Source organism: Eptatretus burgeri, chromosome 1 (genome assembly GCF_056783735.1).
Source record: "Eptatretus burgeri isolate ZD-2024b chromosome 1, Ebu_testis_v1, whole genome shotgun sequence".
NCBI lineage: Eukaryota > Metazoa > Chordata > Myxini > Myxiniformes > Myxinidae > Eptatretus > Eptatretus burgeri.
Window position 1 is genome coordinate 2,469,863 of NC_140961.1, and position 23,657 is coordinate 2,493,519.

The 23,657-nt window shown below is 45.9% G+C and overlaps 1 protein-coding gene across 3 annotated transcripts in view; it reads right to left on the reverse strand.

Moving 5' to 3' along the window:
• Positions 1-22,582, reverse strand: part of LOC147033782 (fibroblast growth factor receptor-like 1) — a 113,117-nt gene extending 90,535 nt beyond the window's left edge. The window contains exons 1-2 of one of the 3 annotated variants that reach the window (XM_085870849.1): positions 22,392-22,582; positions 21,238-21,354 (exon numbers count right to left, since the gene is read on the reverse strand). In XM_085870849.1, coding sequence (XP_085726975.1) covers positions 21,238-21,301 — 64 coding nt within the window. In that variant the 5' untranslated portion in view covers positions 21,302-21,354; positions 22,392-22,582. Of the gene's footprint in view, positions 1-9,570; positions 9,611-21,237; positions 21,355-22,391 lie in introns of those variants that run through there. The other 2 variants (XM_085870832.1, XM_085870840.1) reach the window with 2 other exon arrangements.
• Between the last annotated feature and the right edge of the window lie 1,075 nt (positions 22,583-23,657).

The window sequence follows — 23,657 nt, forward strand, 5'->3', positions numbered from 1 at the left end:
AAGAACATTAAAGTAATTATTTCAACGTATTAATTAATAAGAACCTCAAACTGATCACACAGCTGCCCAAGAGTGCCCCTCATATGTAGATGATAGAAAAAGTGAGTGATGTGATGAAGACGACCGATCCAAAGAAACGAGTGATAATAACAGAATGAAATCAACATTTTCCTTGGCAGCAGCTATTCCTACTGGAATACATATACTGATCCCAAACAACATTACCCCGACCCTACCATGCCTCATCTGGCATCTTTACAGTCCTGGCAGTATTTCCTGAAATTCCTGCTGTCACATTGCTCTGGGTTGCTAGTATAACGGATCACCTCCTCCACAAAAAAGTTTCTCTTAAATTCAGGTGCTTATTATGTTATGGTGTTTTCAGAGAAACCAAACTGGTTTCTCCACTGTTGTTGTTGTTGTTGTTGTTGTTGTTGTTGTTGTTGTTGTTGTAACCATTGATAAGGTAAAGCTTCACCTTCCTTGGACCACCCCTATTGGAACAATGATCAAGAATGGAGCACGAGGTTTAGCTTGTCTGCATGTAGTTTCACAGGTCATCACCTGCTCTGATGAATTGCATTTGGTCATGGTTGTATGACCAAGCAAGTGTGACGGTTCTTTCTCTCTGCTCAGTTGTCGAAGTTAGGAGACAAGAAGATCCCGACAGACAAGGAACTAATAAACCTATGGGTCAACAGTTAATGCTTAACACGAGACAATTAGCCATTAAACGTGTGTGATCATAAATAATTGTTGGGGTTGATCAATTGGGGAGAAGAATGTGATTGGATACAAAGTAGCTCCAAGAGCAAGAGTAAAAGAGGAAAAATAAATAAGTAAAGGTGAACATCAGATATGTCCCTGGAAACACACACATAAAGACAGACGTGCAGATGTCAAGCTGTCACGCAGGGCAACCGAGTAGCACAGTTGACCCTGGCAAATTTGAGGTCAAACGTCGGGCTGATTGACAGACTAGGCAGATGGCGGGTGATTGGAGAGACCAATGGCTTTACTTGATTGTGCAGTTGTTGCTTGGCATACATTGATAGACACAGGACCATAAATCCTGGATCACACGTCTGTCACCTTTAACTACACAGAATAAAAGCATTGCATAAAACTTCAGGCCAGATTTTGTGACCAAGTCACAAAGAAGGACGACCTCCTCCGTGGGGCTGCAATAGTAAATACGCTGTTTGGGGGGGGGGGGGTGGGACGACACCTGTGATGCTTTATTAATGATTAGGAGAGTTTTAATGCCTTGATTCGGACAGATGCACAACGTGGCATGCACGAATGAACAAATAACCCAATAAGTCATGCCATGTCATGTTTCTGCTGGAGTAGTACAACCAATTCATCATGAACACAAAATCCCTGATAATGCGTTAATTGAACAGAAAAACAAAACCTACCAATTTGTAATGAACATGAAATCTGTGTTTTCATCTTCACTAACACCTCCATTGTCGCCATCTTTGTCTGAATCTCTCGCACAAGACTCAAAACGGTACGGCTCCATAATCCCCTGAAAGCATTTCCATCACTAATTTTGTCTCTAATAATTTCTTCAAAATTCCACTGATCAGTTTCAACATATTGAGAACCTTCAGAGTTGCTAATGATGATGGAATCAATATCGGAATCTGGGCAAGATATACACTGTTTAGGAGTTAAAACTATAGTTGGTTACAGTTATAATTACAGTAATCTGCAGAGAATAACTCCTTAATACTGGAGTTCAACTATAGTTGGTTATAGTTCTAATTACAGAAATCTGCAGAGAATAACACCTTAATACGAGAGTTAAAATGAGTTGGTTACAGTTCTCATTACAGTAGTTTGCAGAGAATAACTTTAGTAAAGGGATGTATAAGAATTTCATGGCTTATAATTGGAAGTTTACATGGGACGGTGAATGTGGATGCATTAGGAGTGCTTGAATTAGCTCAAGAGGATGCAGAAGAGGATAGGGCAGTTCGCTAATGTGCATTGAGACTCTTCGTGGATAGATGCAATCCTCTGGAGAAGTATGACAATATCATATTTGTCCAGAGTTACACACTGTCACAGGAATCATTATGGAGGCTGTTGAATCTGTGTAAGAAGATCTAGATCAACCCACGATGAGGTGCAATGCGCTGAATTCCCTCCAACAATCGTCCATGGTGCTGCGATACTATGCAAGTGCATCATTTCAATTGAATGTTGGAGATATGTGCGGTGTTTCGCAGTACAGGCTAATCATCTGTTTAGACAAGCACAACTAAAGGATGTTTATCTCCATTCGTAAATTGCTATCTAGACGGGTGACTAGCTGGCACCTACAACGATGATTTTGTCAAGGTTTTAAGGTTAGGTGTGTGTTCGGAAGATGCTCACGAAACACTTTCATAAATTGCTATTTAAATGGGTAATTAGCTGTGTGCATGTAAATATATTTTTGTCAGCGTTTAAGGGTTAGGTGTGTGTTCGCCAGACGCTCGCTCAATGCCTTTCGTAAGTTGCTATTTAAACGGGTAATGAGCTGTGCATGCAAAAAGTTGTTTTTGTCAGCAGCTAAGGGCTATGCGTGTGTCAGCAACACGCTCGCTAAACACCTTTCGTAAATAGTGATTTTCTTATCCTTGTAGCTGTTGCACATCGTTCACAGCCAATATGATCTATCATCATTTCAAGTTTGCTTTTTCACCTTTTCAGAGTTGATTGAATTTAGATTAGTAACAGTTGTGTAATTGGCTGTTAGAGAGATAGCGATTCTGTCTGATCATGATTCGATTCCCGACTCAACAAAAACTGCAATGTTCCTTGGTTAGGTTACATGCAGTGTTTTACTGGATAAAGTAACATAAGAATGTGACAAACAGCTGAAAGAATCACTGCAAGAGACATTTCAAGAAATACATTGTTTTGGGGGTATTTTATTGATAAATTTACAAAAAAAAATGTCACGTCCAGAATTATTCATACCTTTGCTTCGATCAGTTGAAAGTCACATTCAGTCATCAATGGAAAAGCCTCTGTTTGTGATTACAGCCTCCAAACGGTTTTTATACTTGCTCACAAGGTTTTTGCATGTCTCCACAGGGATTTTCGCCCACTCCTCCTTCACGAAGGTCTCCAGGTCTTTGAGGTTGGAAGGCTTCCTTGCCATCACTCCGGTCTTGAGCTCCCTTCACAGATTCTCGATTGGGTTGAGGTCCGGACTTTGGCTTGGCCACTCTAGAACATCTACATCATTACCCTGGAACCATTTCTTGACTGACTTGGCGGTTATTTTTTTTGTTTTGGATCGTTGTCCTGCTGATACGTCCAATGCTCCCCGAGGTGAAGTTCCTCTGCGGACTGTTTGATGTTTTCCTCAAGGATCTTGATGTACTGCTCCTTTTTCATGATGCCATCCACTTTTGACGAGATTGCCGGGCCCACTGGCTGAGAAACATCCCCAAAGCATTATGCTCCCACCTCCATTCTTGACGGTAGGGACTGTGTTCTTTGAGTTGTATGCTTCACCTTTCTTTTGCCAAACGAAAGCAACATCTCTGTGCCTGAAAAGCTCCATTTTCGTCTCATCCGACCACAGAACTGAGGATCAAAAGCTTGGATCTTTGTCCAGGTGAGCTTTTGCAAAGGCTAGACGAGCCTTTCTGTGCCTGGGATGGAGGAGTGGAGTCTTTCTTGGTCGGCGTCCATGGAGACCCTCCTTGTGCAACGTCCGCTGGAGTGTCTGCCTTGATATCTTAGTCCCAGACTCGCCAAGGTTGTTCAGGAGAGCCTTAATAGTGATCCGTGGATTGTTGTTGGCCTCTCGCCATACTTTTCTTGCCAGACGAGGCAACACCTTTGGCTTCCAACCACGTCCTTCAATGTTTTTTACAGTGTGGAACTCCTTGTACTTCCTAATTCTGCTTTGTATGGTGGCAACTGGCACTCGGAACTGCTTCGAAATAGTTTGTAGCCTTTCCACACCTTGTGAACATTCACAATGCACAACCGAAGGTCCTAACCGACTTCTTTCTTCTTCGCTATGCTGACAATGACCTGAGAATGATTGCATCAGCTCCCCTTAATTTATAGTCTAAAGCAGAGTGTTGTTCTCTAACATTCCTCACTGTGCATTCAATAGACCACATTTGTGATGCATTCAGATTGTATGCACACATCTTGGAATAATTGCATTACATTATAAAGAATCTAAGGAATATCAAAAGCATGTGCATTATCACAAACATTGGCTTCAATTCTGAGACTTGGTATGGGGTATGAATAATTTTGGACATGCATAAAAACAGAAATCTTAACATTTCTATTGTTATGCTAATAATGTTGAGCCAAAATATATGTGGATTTGTACATGTCAACGAAATGTCCTTGGGTGAAGTGAAAGTTCCTCCACTCCAGCTTGTAGGTATGAGATAAATGCAAAACTCTAAGATTTTTCATAGGGTATGAATAATTTTGGGCTAAATTGTATATATACATACATATACAGTACATACACATGTGCACAAACACAATCTCAGTGCTATAATACAAAAACACAAACATGTCATTTTGTAAGATTGTCCAAGTCTCATTTGTTTTTCTTCCTCTCTTCCCTTTATGAGGGGTGACATAAAATCGTAGGCCCAGGAAGCTTCTGCCCTACTTTGACCACGATACTCCACTTCCCCTGTCTACAGCCAACTCTCTCCACTCTCCAACCACCCCTACTTTACGGATATCCCAATATTCCCATCTCAACCCTGGTTGACCTCTTTCCCTCCTATCTTGCTCCCTCAAGCTATCCACTCGCTTTGCCAGTCTCTCTTTCTTCAGCTGCATCACGTGACCAGCCAACTTCAGCCAGCTTTATACCAATCTCCCCATCAAGCTCATCTGCATACCAATCTCCTCCCTCGGCTCATCCCTCCTCCTATCCACCCTCTTCACTCTCAGAATTCTCCTGACCCAGTTGTTCTCACAAGCCTGCAACCTCTGTTGTCTCTCTGTCAGTGCCACCATAAAGGTAGGTCAGCATTACACATGCCATCAGAACCTTAACGTTCAATTTCCTTAATTTCTTTCTGTCCACTATTACTCCCTCCACCCTCCTCCCTGCATTCACACTCACCTGAATCCTCCTCTATACCTCTGCCTTGGACTTGCCACTCCTGGTCACTGTTCCTCCCGGATACTCAAACCTATTTTCCTGCCTGATATCCTTCCCCTATAACCTATTTTCTCTGCTGTGTGACCCACATCACCTCAGTCTTCTCCATACCATACTCATCTTCAGCCCATGCTTCCCAAATGCCTCCTTCCACTCCCGCAGTACTTTCTGCAATCCCCGCTTCCTCTCCACTACAACAGCCAGATCGTCCACATCCACCATCATCCCCATCCTACCCCTCAAGCTCACCAGCTCCATCACCATGATAAATATGAGTGGGCTGAGAGCACTTTCCTGCCTCAAACCGATGTTCATGCTGAACTCCTCAGACATCCCATAACCAACCAAAACTCTTCCCTTCGTTCCATTCTCCATCCCTTCCACCAACCGAACTTCTGCTTCCGGCTCTTCCATTTATCTCAGCGTCACATTCACTATCTCTCTTAGGACAGTGTCATCGGCCTTCTCCAGGTCCACAGACCCCAATGCCTTCTCTTTACAAGGATATGTGTATGAATACATGCATGAAGTTGTTCGTATGTGTGTACAAATACAAATGCATACATGTATAAACAGACAGCACACACATGTGCACGCACACACAATCTCAGTACAATAATGCAAAAACACAAAAATGTCACCATGTAGGATTGTCCAAGTCTCAAAACGCTCTAAATAATTTCCTACCTGTCGCAACCTGGGAATGAACCAAATTAAAGGCACAGCTCACAAACACGACCTTTTAATGGGAAAAACAACGATTACAAGTCAACTTATTGTTAACTTCTCGACCTTGGAATGCAATGAAAAAGCCGTATGTCTATTTCACTTAAGATCTCTGGTTAGTCAAGCATGTACTGTAAAATGTGATTTCGCTGCCGCTTTAATGAAGGTCAGACACTGTAACCTCAGTGCTGCTTAATACATCTCTCAATTACAAACGAAATTACTTTCTCTTTTTCCAGGCAGCCCAGTCTCATTTTCCTGCTGTGGATGAAAACTCTCGAATCGACTTCGGCATTGTAAGCGTTTCTTCGTCCTCCTATGAGGGTCTCTGTACCCATACCTTCAGCATCCTGCAGTAACTGTGATGCCATCGGGTATCATCTTCATAGACTCCTGGATTACTACCTGTACTCTTGTTCAATACACATTCTTCGAGAATTGTTCTTCAGTGCAACTTTATGTTTGCTGCTCGTCTTATATCTCTTCAACCCGGAAAGCATCTCGCTTCTCGCTGAGAATCACATGGTGGAATCTCCGCAGCGTGCTTCAATAAACTACAACCCCCAATGGGTTTTTGGTCGAGCGGAACGGCTTTGGCTCGCTGAGGCCCTATCTCCTCTTCTCAACTTTTCCAGCTTCCATGGACAATCAGGGACATCAGGGTCAAAAACCCACACACTTCTCACAACCTCCCCAGTGGTCTATGAGGGCTGCTATCACTTCTGGCCAGAGCGAAACCTTTTTAGGCCTGATATTTCATTTGGTCGAATTGGTGCCGCAGAACCATTCGCTCTGACTTCGTTAGAAAGGGAGATGGCTGCATGTTGCTCAACTGCAGCGAGATGGGTAATACCCAGCCTTGGTAACGTTGGCATTCAAGTAGCGTTACTCTGATCACCAACCGGATGTGATTCCTCCCACAAGTGTTAACAGTTTCCACAATTATTTAAAATTCAGATCTTATCAAGGGGTTTTTCACAAAACACATGAAGCCAATACACCCACTGCTATTTTCTCTCCACACACCCCTTACACTCGAATAACAGGCTTACAGGCCGCGCCACAAAAAGTACATTTGCCAATTCCTCATGCCTTATTTTTCCCAGATTCTTTCTGAAGCAAATCATTTGTCTGCTCTTCTTAGTTCTTTGTGACATCAATCATAGCCAGGTTGTCGGTTTCCTCTCCCCTAAAACCGCTTACAATATTATAGCAATATGCTCAATCTAAGGACCACCTGTAGGAACCGAAGATTACGCATGTGGATTGAATTGTGGAGCTTTTGCCTCGGGCTCCTTCTGTCTACTCCTATCTTCAAACGGTGACGACAAGAAGAAAAGAAAAAAAAACAACCGGCAATATCAAGGCTGTCATCCATGGCCATTGTACGGAATGAGTGGAATTTGAAAGGAAATCTCCCAAGATATTTGAACAGATAATTTTGCAATTTTCTGCGATGCGGATCGGCCTCAGGAAGGCCACGGTGTGGGATTGCCATTTAAAATGATTCCATCCGATCTGGAATCTCTGTTGCTCATTGCAAATGCGGTAAATATTTTTCAGGAGCGGAAATGGTAAACAGGCTAAAGGAAATTCCCTTTGAAAACACAATTTGTCTCGATTTCTATGGGGCAGCTGTATGGGAATAAAAGGAAAACTCAGACACAACAAAAGCTTCTTTTGTCGACCGTGACTGTTTTGGGGAAAACAAACTTTTTATTCCATACGAACAGAGATAATGGACATTTTTTAGATAATGGGCATTTTTTAGATAATGGGCAATTTTTTTTAGATATTGCTAGAATTCCATCCTACACAGACAAGTAAATACCACTTACATATTAGGTACTTTATAAAATGGTGGAATTTTTTGACTGCCGTTATGTTCTATATCGCTGCAGGATGGCTTGGAGGTATGTGCACTCGCCTTTGCACCGTCTAGCCTGGGTTTGAAACCCGACCCAGCTATAAACTCTCATCCTGGTGTCTCGCAGGCAGACCGATTCATCATTGTGAGTGCCGTCCCTCGGATAGATGTTAAGCTGGACGAACTTCACTCGGTTGAGTAACGGTTGAAGTGTCTACGCCAAATCTGGGAGGGCGGCAGCTTGAACCCTAATCGTGTCAGACCACAGACTTTAAACGTGGTACGTGCCGCTTCCTTGCCTGATGCTCAGCATTTAACAGTCTATGCATGGGCAAACAACCTAATGTTGGCAATACGAGCGCAGGCGTTCATGGGTCGAATGGCCTCCTCCTGCGTTGAGGTTCCTTGCAAGGAAACATAATATTATAATAACCGTTTCACATAGTATTATTCTTGGAATTAAAAGATTCCGTGCTACATTATATGTATAGTAGGTGAGTTATCACCGACACACTCAACAAATTACAAATCCTTGCTCAGACTGACTGCTGGAAGGCAACGGCCATCCACCTAGTGCAACCCTTGGCAGGAGACCACTTCAGCAGCACCGACACTCTGTTAATGGAATGGCACATCGATGATGATGTGGTCCTATAAATTCCACTTTACCATCCAGTGGAACCTCATCGTTATCCTCTTTCATGAGCCACGCTTCCCTTGTTGACTGTTAACTTGCCTTAACTTTGATTCGTCCTGTACAAGATTTTTAGTCTTTCATCATCTGTCTCTGCCAAATGATACGTGTTCTTCCTCCAAGTGATACGTACCTCCTATATTATAAGTCTAGCTTATTTTCTGCTGTCATGTGAACAGTTTGATCACGATACTGGAATACCCGGTTTAAGTTACATTTACTGACTTTATTTGTCCCTCGTCTCCCAGTGTCCTTGTCATTCCTGTGAAAATGCACCAATGTCCCTCCTTGTCTGTCCCCACACTGCAAGTCATATGTGGACAAACTCCTCCATGAGCCTCGATCAGTAATCCACAACTCGTGACCAAAAAACTTCATCGACGGCGATATCACCTTTTCTGATTAAGTCCTGAAGCCTTTTTCTGATGATCAGCTGAAGGCAATTGAAAACAGATTGAGGAGAAGGCATGGCAGGTATTTTGACACTAGGGACGTCAATCTTCTTTGTTCATACGCAGCACAAGGCTGCGGGGTAGCATCATTGGCTGAGGGTGCGGCTGTGCCGCTGATGTGAGGCCTCTGCTGGTTCGGGCAGGATTTTATAATTTGTTCAGGGTGCCGGTGATTGCTCGCCCACTCTTCGTAAAGGACACCGTGCAATGTTTAACATCCACCAACAAATAGCGGAAGATTGAACGGGATGCCTGGTTAATGTCCATCTGAGGGACGGCACTCACATTGATGAATCACTTTGCCTGTGAAACACCGGGATGACAGTTTATAGCTGGGTAGGGATTCAAACCCAGGCTACACAGCTTGGAGGTGAGTGTGCGGACCTTGAGGCCATCGTATCAGCCTGGATGCCAATCATAATAAGTTTAAATTTCATAAACTCAACGCTTTTGACATAATCCCAACATGCAACATGCACTCAGTGACGTAACAAGCGCAGGACATCAGGAGGAACCAACTCCCCTCTCTCACATCACCGTCGCTGCATGGGATAGTGGCCGATGGCGAGGTATTCTTGTAGATTTCCTGGTCTTAACAACAGACTGAGTACAACTCGAACTTTCCTGCACATGCCCCAGAGACATGTGACTCGAAACCTTTGGTGATGCTTACCTTCACGGTAAACCTTTGGTTCCATTCGTGTCTCTCAAGCCTTGTCCAACAGTTTCAACTCCACCAAAGCAAGGCGTTACCGTCACGCACACAAAAATACGATCACAAACGTTTCCATTTCAAGATGGCAGCCTCGCATGGTTTCCACCAATGTCTGTTTTGGTGAAAGGCCATCACGGAACAGGCAGTGGAACCTGATCCTTCACCTGTTTAATTGCCCTTCCCTCTAAAACCAACTGTTGGCTGCTCCACACAGATATTTCCTCTGCCCATGGAAGCATGACCCATACGTGGACCCAGAAAACACCATGGACCCATACGTGGACCCAGCAAACACCATGGACCCATACGTGCGCGAGGGGTAGCCCGAGATGGCCATACGGGCTTGCAAACATTCACGTAGACTCGACTGCTTGGAGACGAATATCTTCATGAGCAAGACAAACCGGTCGATCCAAGTAGAAAGCATCGCCGTCCAGGATATTTAAAGCTTTAATGTACAGCTTGACCTGACTTTAAGATGGGTTGGATTACAAGCCCCCCCGACCCCCATCCCCCACAAAAACAAATAAGCAAATAAATAAATAAATGATAAGTGGACGAAGGATGAGAAAAAATAAATCAAAGCGGATCGACAAAAGACCATACAAGGAAGAAAGATCTTTTAGGTTCCAGTATCGAGAGGGATTCACATTACAAGATTTCCGCTCAGACTTTCACAGGGAATGCGGGAATGTACTTCTCTTTCCCAAATGCCATGTGAAACAGTCATTTAGCAGAACACACTGCTATAGCCATCATTATGGACGCTCCTTCACAGACGCCGATACGTAGGTGCCTCTTCGACGGACACATGGCACCGGCATTATATCCTTTCCCCTGCTGCTTCCATCACCAAACCCGATCCCTCACCCACCTCCTCCTGTCCAAACTCTCAGCGGGGCTATCAACAGAGGACCTAACCCAACGCCATCAATCAGGCGCAGTCTGATGTAAAAACACACAGAACGTTTAGAAAGGAGGCACAATGACGATGTGAGAGTTTTCACTTATATTGCACAGAACAAGGCCAAGATGATCAGCAAGCAGGCGTTTCAGAACCTTAGCCGTCGTCAGGACAGCAGGATGCAATCAATTTCTTTGTCTGCGATAAATTCCAACCGCGGGATCTGTGCGAGCACCTCGAATTGATACAAGGCTTGTCCCACCGGTTCACTGCAAACCTCATGTACCTCCAGAAAGTCAGAAATTTAAATGAACAAACTCAGGACAGCCGGCTTAATGTTGAAGTACTGTCTACGTTTAGTGCTCAATGGACTGTTTGCAAGTGGATTTTACCCAAAATCATACTGAATCATATTTGGGAATGTATGTTGTCACTACAAGTACAAACTAAGCTATTACCCTGATGTTTTTTTCACAGATTATTGGTAAATCCACAATCCGTCATTTGGTGATGCCTATGTTGCTCAAATTATTTGCAATGGAATTCATCGCTCATCGTTTTGGCTGCAGAGAGCTTTTGCTGATGTCATCTTTTGCTTGAAACAGTCGATCAAGGTGTTGATATGAATTCGATCAAAAATGTAATATTTTTGTTTTGCTCCGGTCATTTCGGCCAGGATCCAAGAAGAGGGAAATGGACTCGCGGGTGTCGCCATCACACTGTGACCGAGCTGGACATGCGGCCACTTGCGATTGCGTTCAGCAGGAGGGAGCAGCAGCCGGAGACGGACGTTGATGGTGAAAAGGGAGGAAGAATCTGCAGAGGATTTTTTGGAAACGCGGCCCGGTCTGCTCACGCATCGAACCGGGAGAGCGCAACACAGCTGGCCAATCTCACATGCCATGTGCACTCAAGCCAAAATGGCTCCCACGCTGCATTGACTGGAGACAAAATCATTGACTCTCCACGATTCTGGCCTTTTCGGGCACCCGCAGATGTCACCACTCGGCTGTGAACAGGTAGAGTTCATTGAATTTCTGCTGTGACATTGGCACTTTGATTCGCCGGTTTCATGCAGCTCAAAAGTACACAGTCAATCAAATTGGGGGGGAAAGAAGGGGGAGATGGGATGTAGCTTTCCCAACCCTACCCCCCCTTTTCCCTTTTCCGACAGAGCCAAAGCAGGCGCCACTTTCCGCTGCAGACATAGGCAATTCAAACCCCGCCGCCTGAGCAAGACGATCTTCCCTGCCAGTCGTCTGAATCACCGTGCTGCAGCTCCGCATGCACAACAATATCGAAGGTGGAATGTGAGAGAGAGAGAGAGAGAGAGAGAGAGAGAGAGAGAGAGAGAGAGAGAGAGAGAGAGAGAGAGAGAGAGAGAGAGAGAGAGAGAGAGAGAGAGAGAGAGAGAGAGAGAGAGAGAGAGAGAGACAGAGACAGAGACAGAGACAGAGACAGAGACAGAGACAGAGACAGAGACAGAGACAGAGACTGACTGTGACTGTCTTACTGCCTGGTATCACTGCTCAGGATGTGCATTGCAATGAACAGGCAGTCCATTTATCAAAACAAGAGACTGGAAAATGAATTTGGACTAGCAAAGGCAGCGCAGCACATGGACAGGCCAAAATAAATAAGCACTGTGTGCAGGATAAACATTCCGCGTTTCGTTTCACCACTTCTCAGCAGACTCTCTTATTATTGTTGAAGTCGGAGTAGATCTTAAACTCCGCGTGGAATTAAGAACTTCACATAAACTCCACATGGGTGTGCTTCCTGTGCAATGGGAACCACTAGGAAACATGGTGCCAGTAAAGCTCCCGTGGAACCCGATGCCATTTTGAATCCCGTGGAGTTAGGTCGGGGTATACAAGTTGCGTCGCCAGCTGAGTCTACTTACGGTGTGAGAGGCAGCCGGGAAAGAGAGGCAACTTCGCCGGTAGCCTCCTGACCTCAAAGTCTCGGGCCCGTGACCTGTCGTAGCCAAGGATTTACCGGAGTTCTAGAGGTCAATGAGATCCTTGCGAGGCTTGACATTCTTCTCCAAGGCAGCAGGAGCACCAAATCACTGTGACCTGACATCGTGTTGTAAATCGAATGTTGTGCAAACGTGTCTGCGAATACCAAATCAGCCGATCGCAAATTACCGTCTGTTTGCTCGCTTGCATCGGGAGGTCAAATGTCAATTTGCCCATTGGTGTGAGCATGATGGGACGACTCGGATGACAATGATGCGGACATTTCCTATTTGAGTCCCTGATAAGTAAAGTGGGCTATAACACAGGACACAGTTTTTGGCCTTTTGCTGAAGAGGGATCCAAAGTTCAGGTTCCAAATTATAAGCCCATTTGACTACCCTTGGACGAGGCTCGGTATCAGCTTCCGTCATTTTGTTCAGAACCACCGTTAGCACCAAAGGTGTTCGTGTACCTTGAATGATTACTTCCAGGTACTCGAGCCATTTCGCCTGTGGATTGCGGGATAGCCCGGTTTACTTCTCAGACTCATTTGTAGTGTTGCCGAAGTCTGTTTCGGATTTATCTTCTACATGATTGGACCCAGAAAAGTGTTTGATTTGAACAAGGTAAATCTCATGATCGCTTGAACCAGGTATTTCCTATGATGTGACGAAATTGAATGAGTTTATCAAGTAACTGGTACTTGTGCATGTCAAACGAAGCTAAAACAGATGAAATGTTTTTCTTTATGCTCCACTAACTCGGCCTTTTAGGTTTAAAAAGAAATCTTGTTTGCTGAGCACCTACAGTATGTTGGCTTTCGAGCTTTGGCCTTTACTTGTGGAGGTAATCCAGGATGTTTGGTTTCGAGTCCAGCTTTACTCAAAGCTAACTCATCATGTCTGTTACTCATCTAATACCACGAGCAAAGTTAATCCAGCAGCTCCAGTTTCCAGACTCAAGTTGTGATTTCCAAATCTTGATTTACCAAAGCAGAGAGGGTGTACACCGAAAGCAGAGATTGTGTACACCTAAAGGAGAAAGGGTGCACACCCAAAGCAGAAACGGTGCACACCTAAAGCAGAGATGATGTACACCCAAAGCACATGCATTTCTTTCATCAATGTGGTTTACACTTGCAGCCTTTCCATTTATCATTTAGTGTCACAGTGAACGTTCTAAGTTGGTTTGTGCTCACTCATGGCACACGGCGCCCCACTCAAGCCTGAGAAGTGTCTCGGACACGACCGTCCGGAGGAATCCGACTTACGCACTGGTGAACGTAATTTTAGCAGCATGGCTATTTTGGTGGACTCCTTACACAGCTATGTGACCAAGACGGACAGTCGTGACGGCAAACAGATCTCAACAGCTTCCACGGCTATTATGTACGAAGATTTCCAGCAATTAGCAAACCCCGAGGCCATTTGGTGGGTCGGCGATAGACTGCAATTCCACAGAGCAAATTGATGCGGAGCCATGCGCGTTCAAGAGATTCGCACTTCCGTCCAGACCATCTCATTTCCTCATATTCGTCACCCCCTTCCATCACCAAGGCCTATCAATAGTGGTCTCTGCACCTATACATCCATGCTGCGCTCACATCACAGTCCATGCTTGTCCTGATTCTGGTTCAGTTCACGCAGCAGCGACGACGTTGAACTGATTTGGCAACCTGAGCTTGGAAAAACGTCTAGCATGTGTCAATCAGTGCTTGGCAACCTGAGCTTGGAAAAACGTGGAACTGTAACAAAATTAGAATTGCTCACGATAGTTGGCTCTTTGCTTTTCCTCCGAACACTGCATGTTTGAAAAAAAAAAGCCTCTTCGGAACACAACGGCACCTCAGTTGAGTTTGGGCAAATGGTATTTGGGTGTTCTGGAATCGTGGAACAGCACGAAGTCACGTTACCAAACAAAACCGTTGCCCATGAAAGTGTAGCTTTGTTTTTACCCCCAGAATTCGAGCAACGAGAACTCTTCTGTAATGGTGTTATCATGACACGCGCACTCAACGCACCCACGACAATGCCACACATCTGGGCATTGTGCTTTGGCTTTCTCTACAAGCCAGGCCCTCGTTGCACTGTGGGTGGTTTGAGCTGAGAAATACAAGATGATTTGAGATATCCAGAATAGGTCAGGCCAGAGCATGCTTGCAGTGCCAAGCTGTGCTGATAATGTCACAAAATTTGCCGAAAGTAAAAAGTGAAAGGTCAGGCATGGACCGACTCATGACCCCTTTCCTTTGTATCCAAAACTGGGACCTTCTTCATTTGTGAAAGTACAGCAACATTCAATCAGCTGTGCTTTTGGCTCCGCCTGAGCGGGGTGTAAGACGTCGGTGTGGTAGATGTACGTCCCTCTCCGTGTTATTTTACAGATCATCATCAACAGATTGACATAGCGATGGCAAAGTCTCACTAAGAAGAATTCTTCGAACAAAAAAGGGCCACACCAATATGAGCAGCAGAAACAAACCACCGGGTAGAACATGATCTTTTCACACCTCTTCGACACCAATCCTGGACGGGTCGCCATTCCAGCACAGGATTTTCGAGCGAAAGCGATTTTCGAAGGAATTTGTGATTTGTTCATGGTGCTGGAGATAACTCGCCGACTTTTCATGAACTACAACATGGGATCTTTAACGTCCACTAACAATCGGTGCTGGCAGTCAGGTCCCTGGCCTACCATCCATCTGAGGGGACAGTCTGCACATTGATGCATTGCAATGCCAGCGAAATACCAGGATGGGAGTTGATAGATGGATCAAGATTCAAACACAGGCTGGACAGCTCAGAAGAGAGTTTGCTTACCTCTAACAGTATGAGCTAACCTGCTAGCCCTATACATATGTTCTTCTTGCGTTTGGCAGCTTAGCTGCCTGGAAGCTATCATTTTGTTGGGGCACGGCTGTGCCACTGATGTTGTGCCTCTATACCAGTTCACTGGTACTCATTTCGCCGACCTCGGAAGGATGACGGGCTGAGTCAACCCCACCTGGTGTTAATTCAGCGGTCAGCACGGCTCAAACTCAGGACCCTAAGATCCCAAGCCAGCAACCCGAACCATTAAGCCAACACCAGACTTACCCTGCACATATAATGAATATGGATATATATATATATATATATATATATATATATATATATATATATATATATATATATATATATATATATATATATATATATATATATATCGATGTACTTTTTATTACCTATACACCCCGTTATCCATTTTGGGGCATTTATCGGACCTTTGTGAGTATCTTGTTTATCAAACTTTTTACACGCTGGGGTACTCTCTCCATTGAGCAAGGTTTTCCATTAAAACATGTCTTTGTTTGTTCAAATACCCTCACCAACAGGCTTCCCTTATTCTGCCTTTGCAGAGCTTAGCTTCCGTCCTGAGCCACTTGTGACACACTAACCAAAGTGTTGCAAGAAAAACTTAGAGGAATCTTTATTTACCAGCAGGTTGACTGAATTCTCTTAGCTTCGCCATAAAGTGGTTACCTGCCTTTGACAAGACCACAAGACCAATTCTATAAATATGCCCTCAAAGACTATTTTGAACCACATTGCACAGATATCCTATGATTTCCACCGCTACACGAGGGTTCTAGCAAATGGATCACTTGAGAATCACACGGTGATCTACAGTAAACAGGACGTTGCACAGATGCAGCATATACATCCATGGCCTGCATAATTATTAACCTTGTAACCTTGTCACCCGACTACAAATCGAGAAAACAACACGCTCGAGGACTACGAACAGTCATCTTACTACAAAACGGGAAAAGAAGACGCTCGAGGACTGTGAACAGTCACCCGACTAAAAAAACGAGAAAACAAGACGCTCGAGCACTACGAACAGACACCCAACTACAAATCGAGAAAACAACACGCTCGAGGACTACGAACAGTCATCCGACTACAAAATGAGAAAACAAAACGCTCGAGGACTGTGAACAGTCACCTGACTACAAAATGAGAAAACAAGACGCTCGAGGACTACGAACAATCACCCAGCTACAAATCGAGAAAAAAACACGCTCGAGGACTACGAACAGTCACCCGACTACAAAATGAGAAAACAAGATGCTCGAGGACTACGAACAGTCACCCGACTACAAATCGAAAAAACAAGACGCTCGAGGACTACGAACACTCATCCGACGACAAAACAAGAAAAGAAGACGCTCGAGGACTGTGAACAGTCACCCGACAACAAAACAAGAAAACAAGACGCTCGTGCACTACGAACAGTCACCCGACTACAAAATGAGAAAACAAGACGCTCTTGGACTACGAACAATCACCCAACTACAAATCGAGAAAACAACATGCCCGAGGACTACGAACAGTCACCCGACTACAAATCTAGAAAACAACATGCTCGAGGATTACGAACAGTCACCCGACTACAAAACGAGAAAACAAGACGCTCGAGGACCACGAACAATCACCCGACTACAAAATAAGAAAACAAAACGCTCAAGGACTGTGAACAGTCACCCGACTACAAAATGAGAAAACAAGACGCTCGAGGACTACGAACAATCACCCAACTACAAATGGAGAAAACAAGATGCTCGAGGACTACGAACAGTCACCCGACTACAAATCGAGAAAACAAAACACTCGAGGACTACGAACAGTCAGCTGACTACAAATCGATAAAACAACATGCTCGAGGACTACGAACAGTCACCCGACTACAAAACGAGAAAACAAGACGCTCGAGGACCACGAACAATCACCCGACTACAAAATAAGAAAACAAAACGCTCAAGGACTGTGAACAGTCACCCGACTACAAAATGAGAAAACAAGACGCTCGAGGACTACGAACAATCACCCAACTACAAATCGAGAAAACAAGATGCTCGAGGACTACGAACAGTCACCCGACTACAAATCGAGAAAACAAAACACTCGAGGACTACGAACAGTCAGCTGACTACAAATCGATAAAACAACATGCTCGAGGACTACGAACAGTCACCCGACAACAAAACGAGAAAACAAGACACTCGAGGATTGTGAACTGTCATCCGACTACAAAACGAGAAAACAAGACACTCGAGGACTGTGAACAGTCACCCAACTACAAAACGAGAAAACAAGACGCTCGAGGACTGTGAACAGTCACCCGACTACAAAACGAGAAGAGAAAAGAAGACGCTTGAGGACTGTAAACAGTCCGCCAACTACAAAACGAGAAGAGAAAACGAGAAGAGAAGACGCTCGAGGACTGTAAACAGTCAGCCGACTACAAAACGAGAAAACAAGACGCTCGAGGACTGTGAACAGTCATCCGACTACAAAACGAGAAAACAAGACACTCGAGGACTGTGAACAGTCACCCGACTAAAAAACGAGAAAACAAGACACTCGAGGACTGTGAACAGTCACCCGACTACAAAACGAGAAAACAAGACACTCGAGGACTGTGAACAGTCATCCGACTACAAAACGAGAAAACAAGACACTCGAGGACTGTGAACAGTCACCCCACTACAAAACGAGAAAACAAGACGCTTTATGACTGTGAACAGTCACCCAACTACAAAACGAGAAAACAAGACGCTTTATGACTGTGAACAGTCACCCAACTACAAAACGAGAAAACAAGACACTCGAGGACTACAAACAGTCACCCGACTACAAAACGAGAAAACAAGACACTTGATGACTGTGAACAGTCACCCGACTACAAAACGAGAAAACAAGACACTCGAGGACTACAAACAAAGCACAAAGTAAGGAAGAAAATGAACGCAAAGCAAGTTTGAAAGTTTATAACTTCTTTGAACTATAAAGATATTAAAAAATATGACAATCTTTCATATTGTTCAGTGTATGACGTAGACCCTTAAACACTGTTGCTTTTGGGTTTACGGCGTAGACCCTTAAAGACTGTTGTGGTTGGGTGTGACTCGAGCGAGATTTCTCCTCAATACAATCTAGATGAGGGTTCACCTCATACAGAGGATTCACCTGTTGATTGTCTGTTTGTCAATGTGGAATTACAGGGATTGTGGATTTTGTTTTGCAGACACACTTGCGCAGTCTACATGGCACAGCATGCACATATGTAGGCCAGACTGGTGGCTGTGTCAGAGTGTCACGTATGTCGGTCGGACTGGTGGCTGTGTCAGAGTGTCACGTATGTCGGTCGGACTGGTGCCTGTGTCAGAGTGTCACGTATGTCGGTCAGACTGGTGGCTGTGTTAGCGTGTCACGTATGTAGGTCGTATTGGTGGCTGTGTCATCGTCACATATGTAGGCTGGATTGGTGGCCGTGTTAGTGTGTCACATATGTCGGTTGGACTGGTGGCTTTGTCAGCGTCACATATGTAGGTTGGACTGGTGGCTGTGTCATCGTCACATATGTTGGTCGGACTGATGGCTGTGTCAGTGTGTCATGTATGTAGGTCTGACTGGTGGCTGTGTCAGTGTGTCACATATGTAGGTCTGACTGGTGGCTGTGTCAGTGTGTCACATTTGTAGGTCTGACTGGTGGTTGTGTTAGTATGTCACATATGTAGGTCTGACTGGTGGCTGTGTCAGTGTGTCACATTTGTAGGTCTGACTGGTGGTTGTGTTAGTATGTCACATATGTAGGTTGGACTGGTGGCTGTGTCAGTGTGGCACGTATGTTGGTCAAACTGGTGGCTGTGTCAGTGTCACATATGTAGGTCGGACTGGTGGCTGTGTCAGTGTCACATATGTAGGTCGGACTGGTGGCTGTGTCATTGTCACATATGTTGGCCGGACTGGTGGCTGTGTCATCGTCACATATGTTGGTCGGACTGGTGGCTGTGTTAGCGTGCCACGTATGTCTGTCGGACTGATGGCTGTGTCAGTGTCACATATGTCATTTGGACTGGGGCTGTGTCAGTGTGTCACATATGTAGGTCTGACTGGTGGCTGTGTCAGTGTGTCACGTATGTCGGTCAAACTGCTGGCTGTGTCAGTGTCACATATGTAGGTCGGACTGGTGGCTGTGTCAGTGTGTCACGTATGTCGGTTGAACTGGTGGCTGTGTCAGTGTCACATATGTAGGTCTGACTGGTGGCTGTGTCAGTGTCACATATGTAGGTCGGACTGGTGGCTGTGTCAGCGTCGCATATGTAGGTCGGACTGATGGCTGTGTCAGTGTGTCACGTATGTTGGTTGAACTGGTGGCTGTGTCAGTGTCACATATGTAGGTTGGACTGGTGGCTGTGTCAGTGTGTCACGTATGTCGGTCAAACTGGTGGCTGTGTCAGTGTCACATATGTAGGTCGGACTGGTGACTGTGTCAGCGTCGCATATGTAGGTCGGACTGGTGGCTGTGTCAGTGTGTCATGTATGTCGGTTGAACTGGTGGCTGTGTCAGTGTCACATATGTAGGTTGGACTGGTGGCTGTGTCAGTGTGTCACGTATGTCGGTCAAACTGGTGGCTGTGTCAGTGTCACATATGTAGGTCGGACTGGTGGCTGTGTCAGCGTCACATATGTAGTTCGGACTGGTGGCTGTGTCAGTGTGTCACGTATGTCGGTTGAACTGGTGGCTGTGTCAGTGTCACATATGTAGGTCGGATTGGTGGTTGTGTTAGTGTGTCACGTATGTAGGGAGGAATGATGGCTGTGTCAGTGTGTCACGTATGTAGGTCTAACTGGTGGCTGTGTCAGTGTGTCACATATGTAGGTCTGACTGGTGGCTATGTCAGTGTGTCACATATGTAGGTCTGACTGGTGGTTGTGTTAGTGTGTCACATATGTAGGTCAGACTGGTGGCTGTGTCAGCGTCGCATATGTAGGTTGGACTGGTGGCTGTGTCAGTGTGTCACGTATGTCGGTTGAACTGGTGGCTGTGCCAGTGTCACATATGTCGGTTGGACTGGTGGCTGTGTCAGTGTCACATATGTCGGTTGAACTGGTGGCTGTGTCAGTGTTACATATGTCGGTTGGACTGGTGGCTGTGTCAGTGTCACATATGTCGGTTGAACTGGTGGCTGTGTCAGTGTCACATATGTCGGTTGAACTGGTGGCTGTGTCAGTGTCACATATGTCGGTTGGACTGGTGGCTGTGTCAGTGTCACATCTGTAGGTCGGACTGGTGGTTGTGTCAGTGTGTCACATATGTAGGTCGGACTGGTGGTTGTGTTCGTGTGTCACATATGTAGGTCAGACTGGTGGCTGTGTCAGTGTCACATATGTCGTTTGGACTGGTGGCTGTGTCAGTGTGTCACATATGTAGGTCGGACTGGTGGCTGTGTCAGTGTATCACATTTGTCGTTTGGACTGGTGGCTGTGTCAGTGTTACATATGTCGGTTGAACTGGTGGCTGTGTTAGTGTGTCACGTATGTCGGTCGGAATGATGGCTGTCAGTGTGTTGGGTGGACGAAGCCAGCATACTCCTTCCTATCTCAATGTCCTACATTTGGCCAATTTTGTGAAGATCAACCATTGTCCTGGTCGGCTCATTTACCATTTGAATTCCTCAGAACTGAGTTTAATCCTCACGGTCAACCGATGTGGCAACACGAACTGGCAAACATGGGGTGTAAGACTTGCATCAACGTCAACTGTTTCTCGTCACTGTGAATGGAATGATGTTGAATCTCTTCCTGCCTGATGACAGCTCATCATGACATCGGTGTGATTGTGAAATCCCAAAATGACCTTCCTCGGTGACACCCTGTTCAAGTTTACTCGAGGTGTTATAACGAACCGAACAAAAACAGTATTCTTACTTACCACGAGCCAGGGTTGCGGGCGCAGCAAGCCCAAGCAAGGCCAGGTGCAGCAAGTGCAACCACATAATGTGGCTGCACCCCAAGGGTGCACGCCAGATAGTCCCACGGTCTCGAGGATCTATGGGCACACAGAAAACTACACGTTCATTTAATCGCTCGCTATGTAACCATTCTGTTACTATACACTGCCATGATGGGAAAGGGGTCCACAACGAAGGTGGGGGTACATAATGGGAAAGGGGTCCACGATGAAGGTGGGGGTAAATAATGGGAAAGGGGTCCACAATGCAAGGTAGGGGTAAATGATGGGAAAGGGGTCCACGACGAAGGTGGGGGTACATAATGGGAAAGGGGTCCATGATGAAGGTGGGGATAAATAATGGGAATGGGGTCCACAATGCAAGGTGGGGGTAAATGATCGGAAAGGGGTCCACGATGAAGGTGGGGGTCCATAATGGGAAAGGGATCCACGATGAAGGTGGGGGTCCATAATGGGAAAGGGGTCCACGATGAAGGTGGGGGTCCATGATGGGAAAGGAGTCCACGATGGTGGGGGTCAATAATGGGAAAGGGGTCCACGATGAAGGTGGGGGTGGTACACACCTTAAATAAGTAACATATTGATTAAAAACAACATGAACCCTTCCAATTTTGATCACGTGTGAATTGTCCAAACAGAACAATGAAATCTGGTTCACGAAATCGATCGGATAGATTTTGCAGTAAACACTCCCTCGGTAATCCGTCCGAATGTGTCATGGAGGGTTCGAATCCAGTTTTGTAAACAATCTCACAGCTTGGTTCCGTAAAATGGCACAGGAAGGTCACTGTGATGACGTCATTATTACGAAACGTAGTGCGGTAGTTGTCCCGGTTTAATGGTCCCCTTTGTGTGCTCAGTGCTGCCCGATTACACTGAATAATCGTGAGAATCCGCGGGTCCATCGAGCGCACTCGATTCGCCGCCTTCGTCCTTCATCCACCAAAGGTGTGCGAAACGAGACGACGCCGTGACGTCATCACAATCAAACTTTTTCCCGCGAGTTGCGGCTTCTGTCAAAGTCCGTTTGTTTCTTTTTAAACCAAATCATCAATTCAACTTTACCTTGAGTACTTCCTCCGCCGTGTGGTTTAGTTATACATATCCATACATACCCGGTATGAGAATGGATCACTTGCTGCTCAAAAAGTCTTGGATTCGGAGCGAGGAGTTTCGTCCTATAAATCCGTGTTCAAGTCGACTCGTCCCGGACGGTGTTCATTGTCGATGGAACGCGGCGCGGACTGAGCCTCTCGCAGCTTTACTCCGACACAGAAGCCGGAGAGGTGGGAAGGGGGGAGGAGGATGGGGGACGGTCCCGCCTCTGTCTCCCTCGTCTCACCGGACCCTCCCCAGGCTCCCCCGACCCGACCCTCCCCTGACTCCCCCGACCCGACCCTCCCCTGACTCCCCCGACCCTCCCCAGGCTCCCCTGACCCTCCCCAGGCTCCCCTGACTCCCCCGACCCTCCCCTGACTCCCCCGACCCTCCCCAGGCTCCCCTGACTCCCCGACCCTCCCCTGGCTCCCCAGACCCTCACCCGACCCTCCCCACGACACCGCGAGTCCCCGAGGAAACTCCCAATTTTCTCGATGTATCCCTGGATTCCCTGTGAGTGAACGTTAACTCTCTGGTTACTCCATGGAAGTCATTTTGCCACTTGATCAATCAGTGAAATTCTGTCATTTCGTTCCATCCAGACTCTCACTCCAGGAAATATAAATTAATAATCATAATAATATATAATTTAACCAATGACGGACAGGTTTGCGGCAACAATAAACACCGAACTTCGACTCTGATCGATGGAGCTTTCATTATTGTTTACTTCATTTACCTGCGCTACCCAAGGTGGACGGCATGCATTTACCTGCGCTACCCAAGGTGGACGACATACATTTACCTGCGCTACCCAAGGTGGACGGCATTTACCTGCGCTACCCAAGGTGGACTGCATTTACCTGCACTACCCAAGGTGGACAGCGTGTGTTTACCTGCGCTATCCAAGGCGGACGGCATGCATTTACCTGCGCTACCCAAGGTGGACGGCATTTACCTGCGCTACCCAAGGTGGACGACATGCATTTACCTGTGCTACCCAAGGTGGATGGCATTTACCTGCGCTACCGAAGGTGGACGACATACATTTACCTGCGCTACCCAAGGTGGACGGCATTTACCTGTGCTACCCAAGGTGGACGGCAGGCATTTACCTGTGCTACCCAAGGTGGACGGCATTTACCTGTTCTACCCAAGGTGGACAGCGTGTGTTTACCTGCGCTACCCAAGGTGGACGGCATGCATTTACCTGCACTACCCAAGGTGGACGACATATATTTACCTACGCTACCGAAGGTGGACGGCATTTACCTGTGCTACCC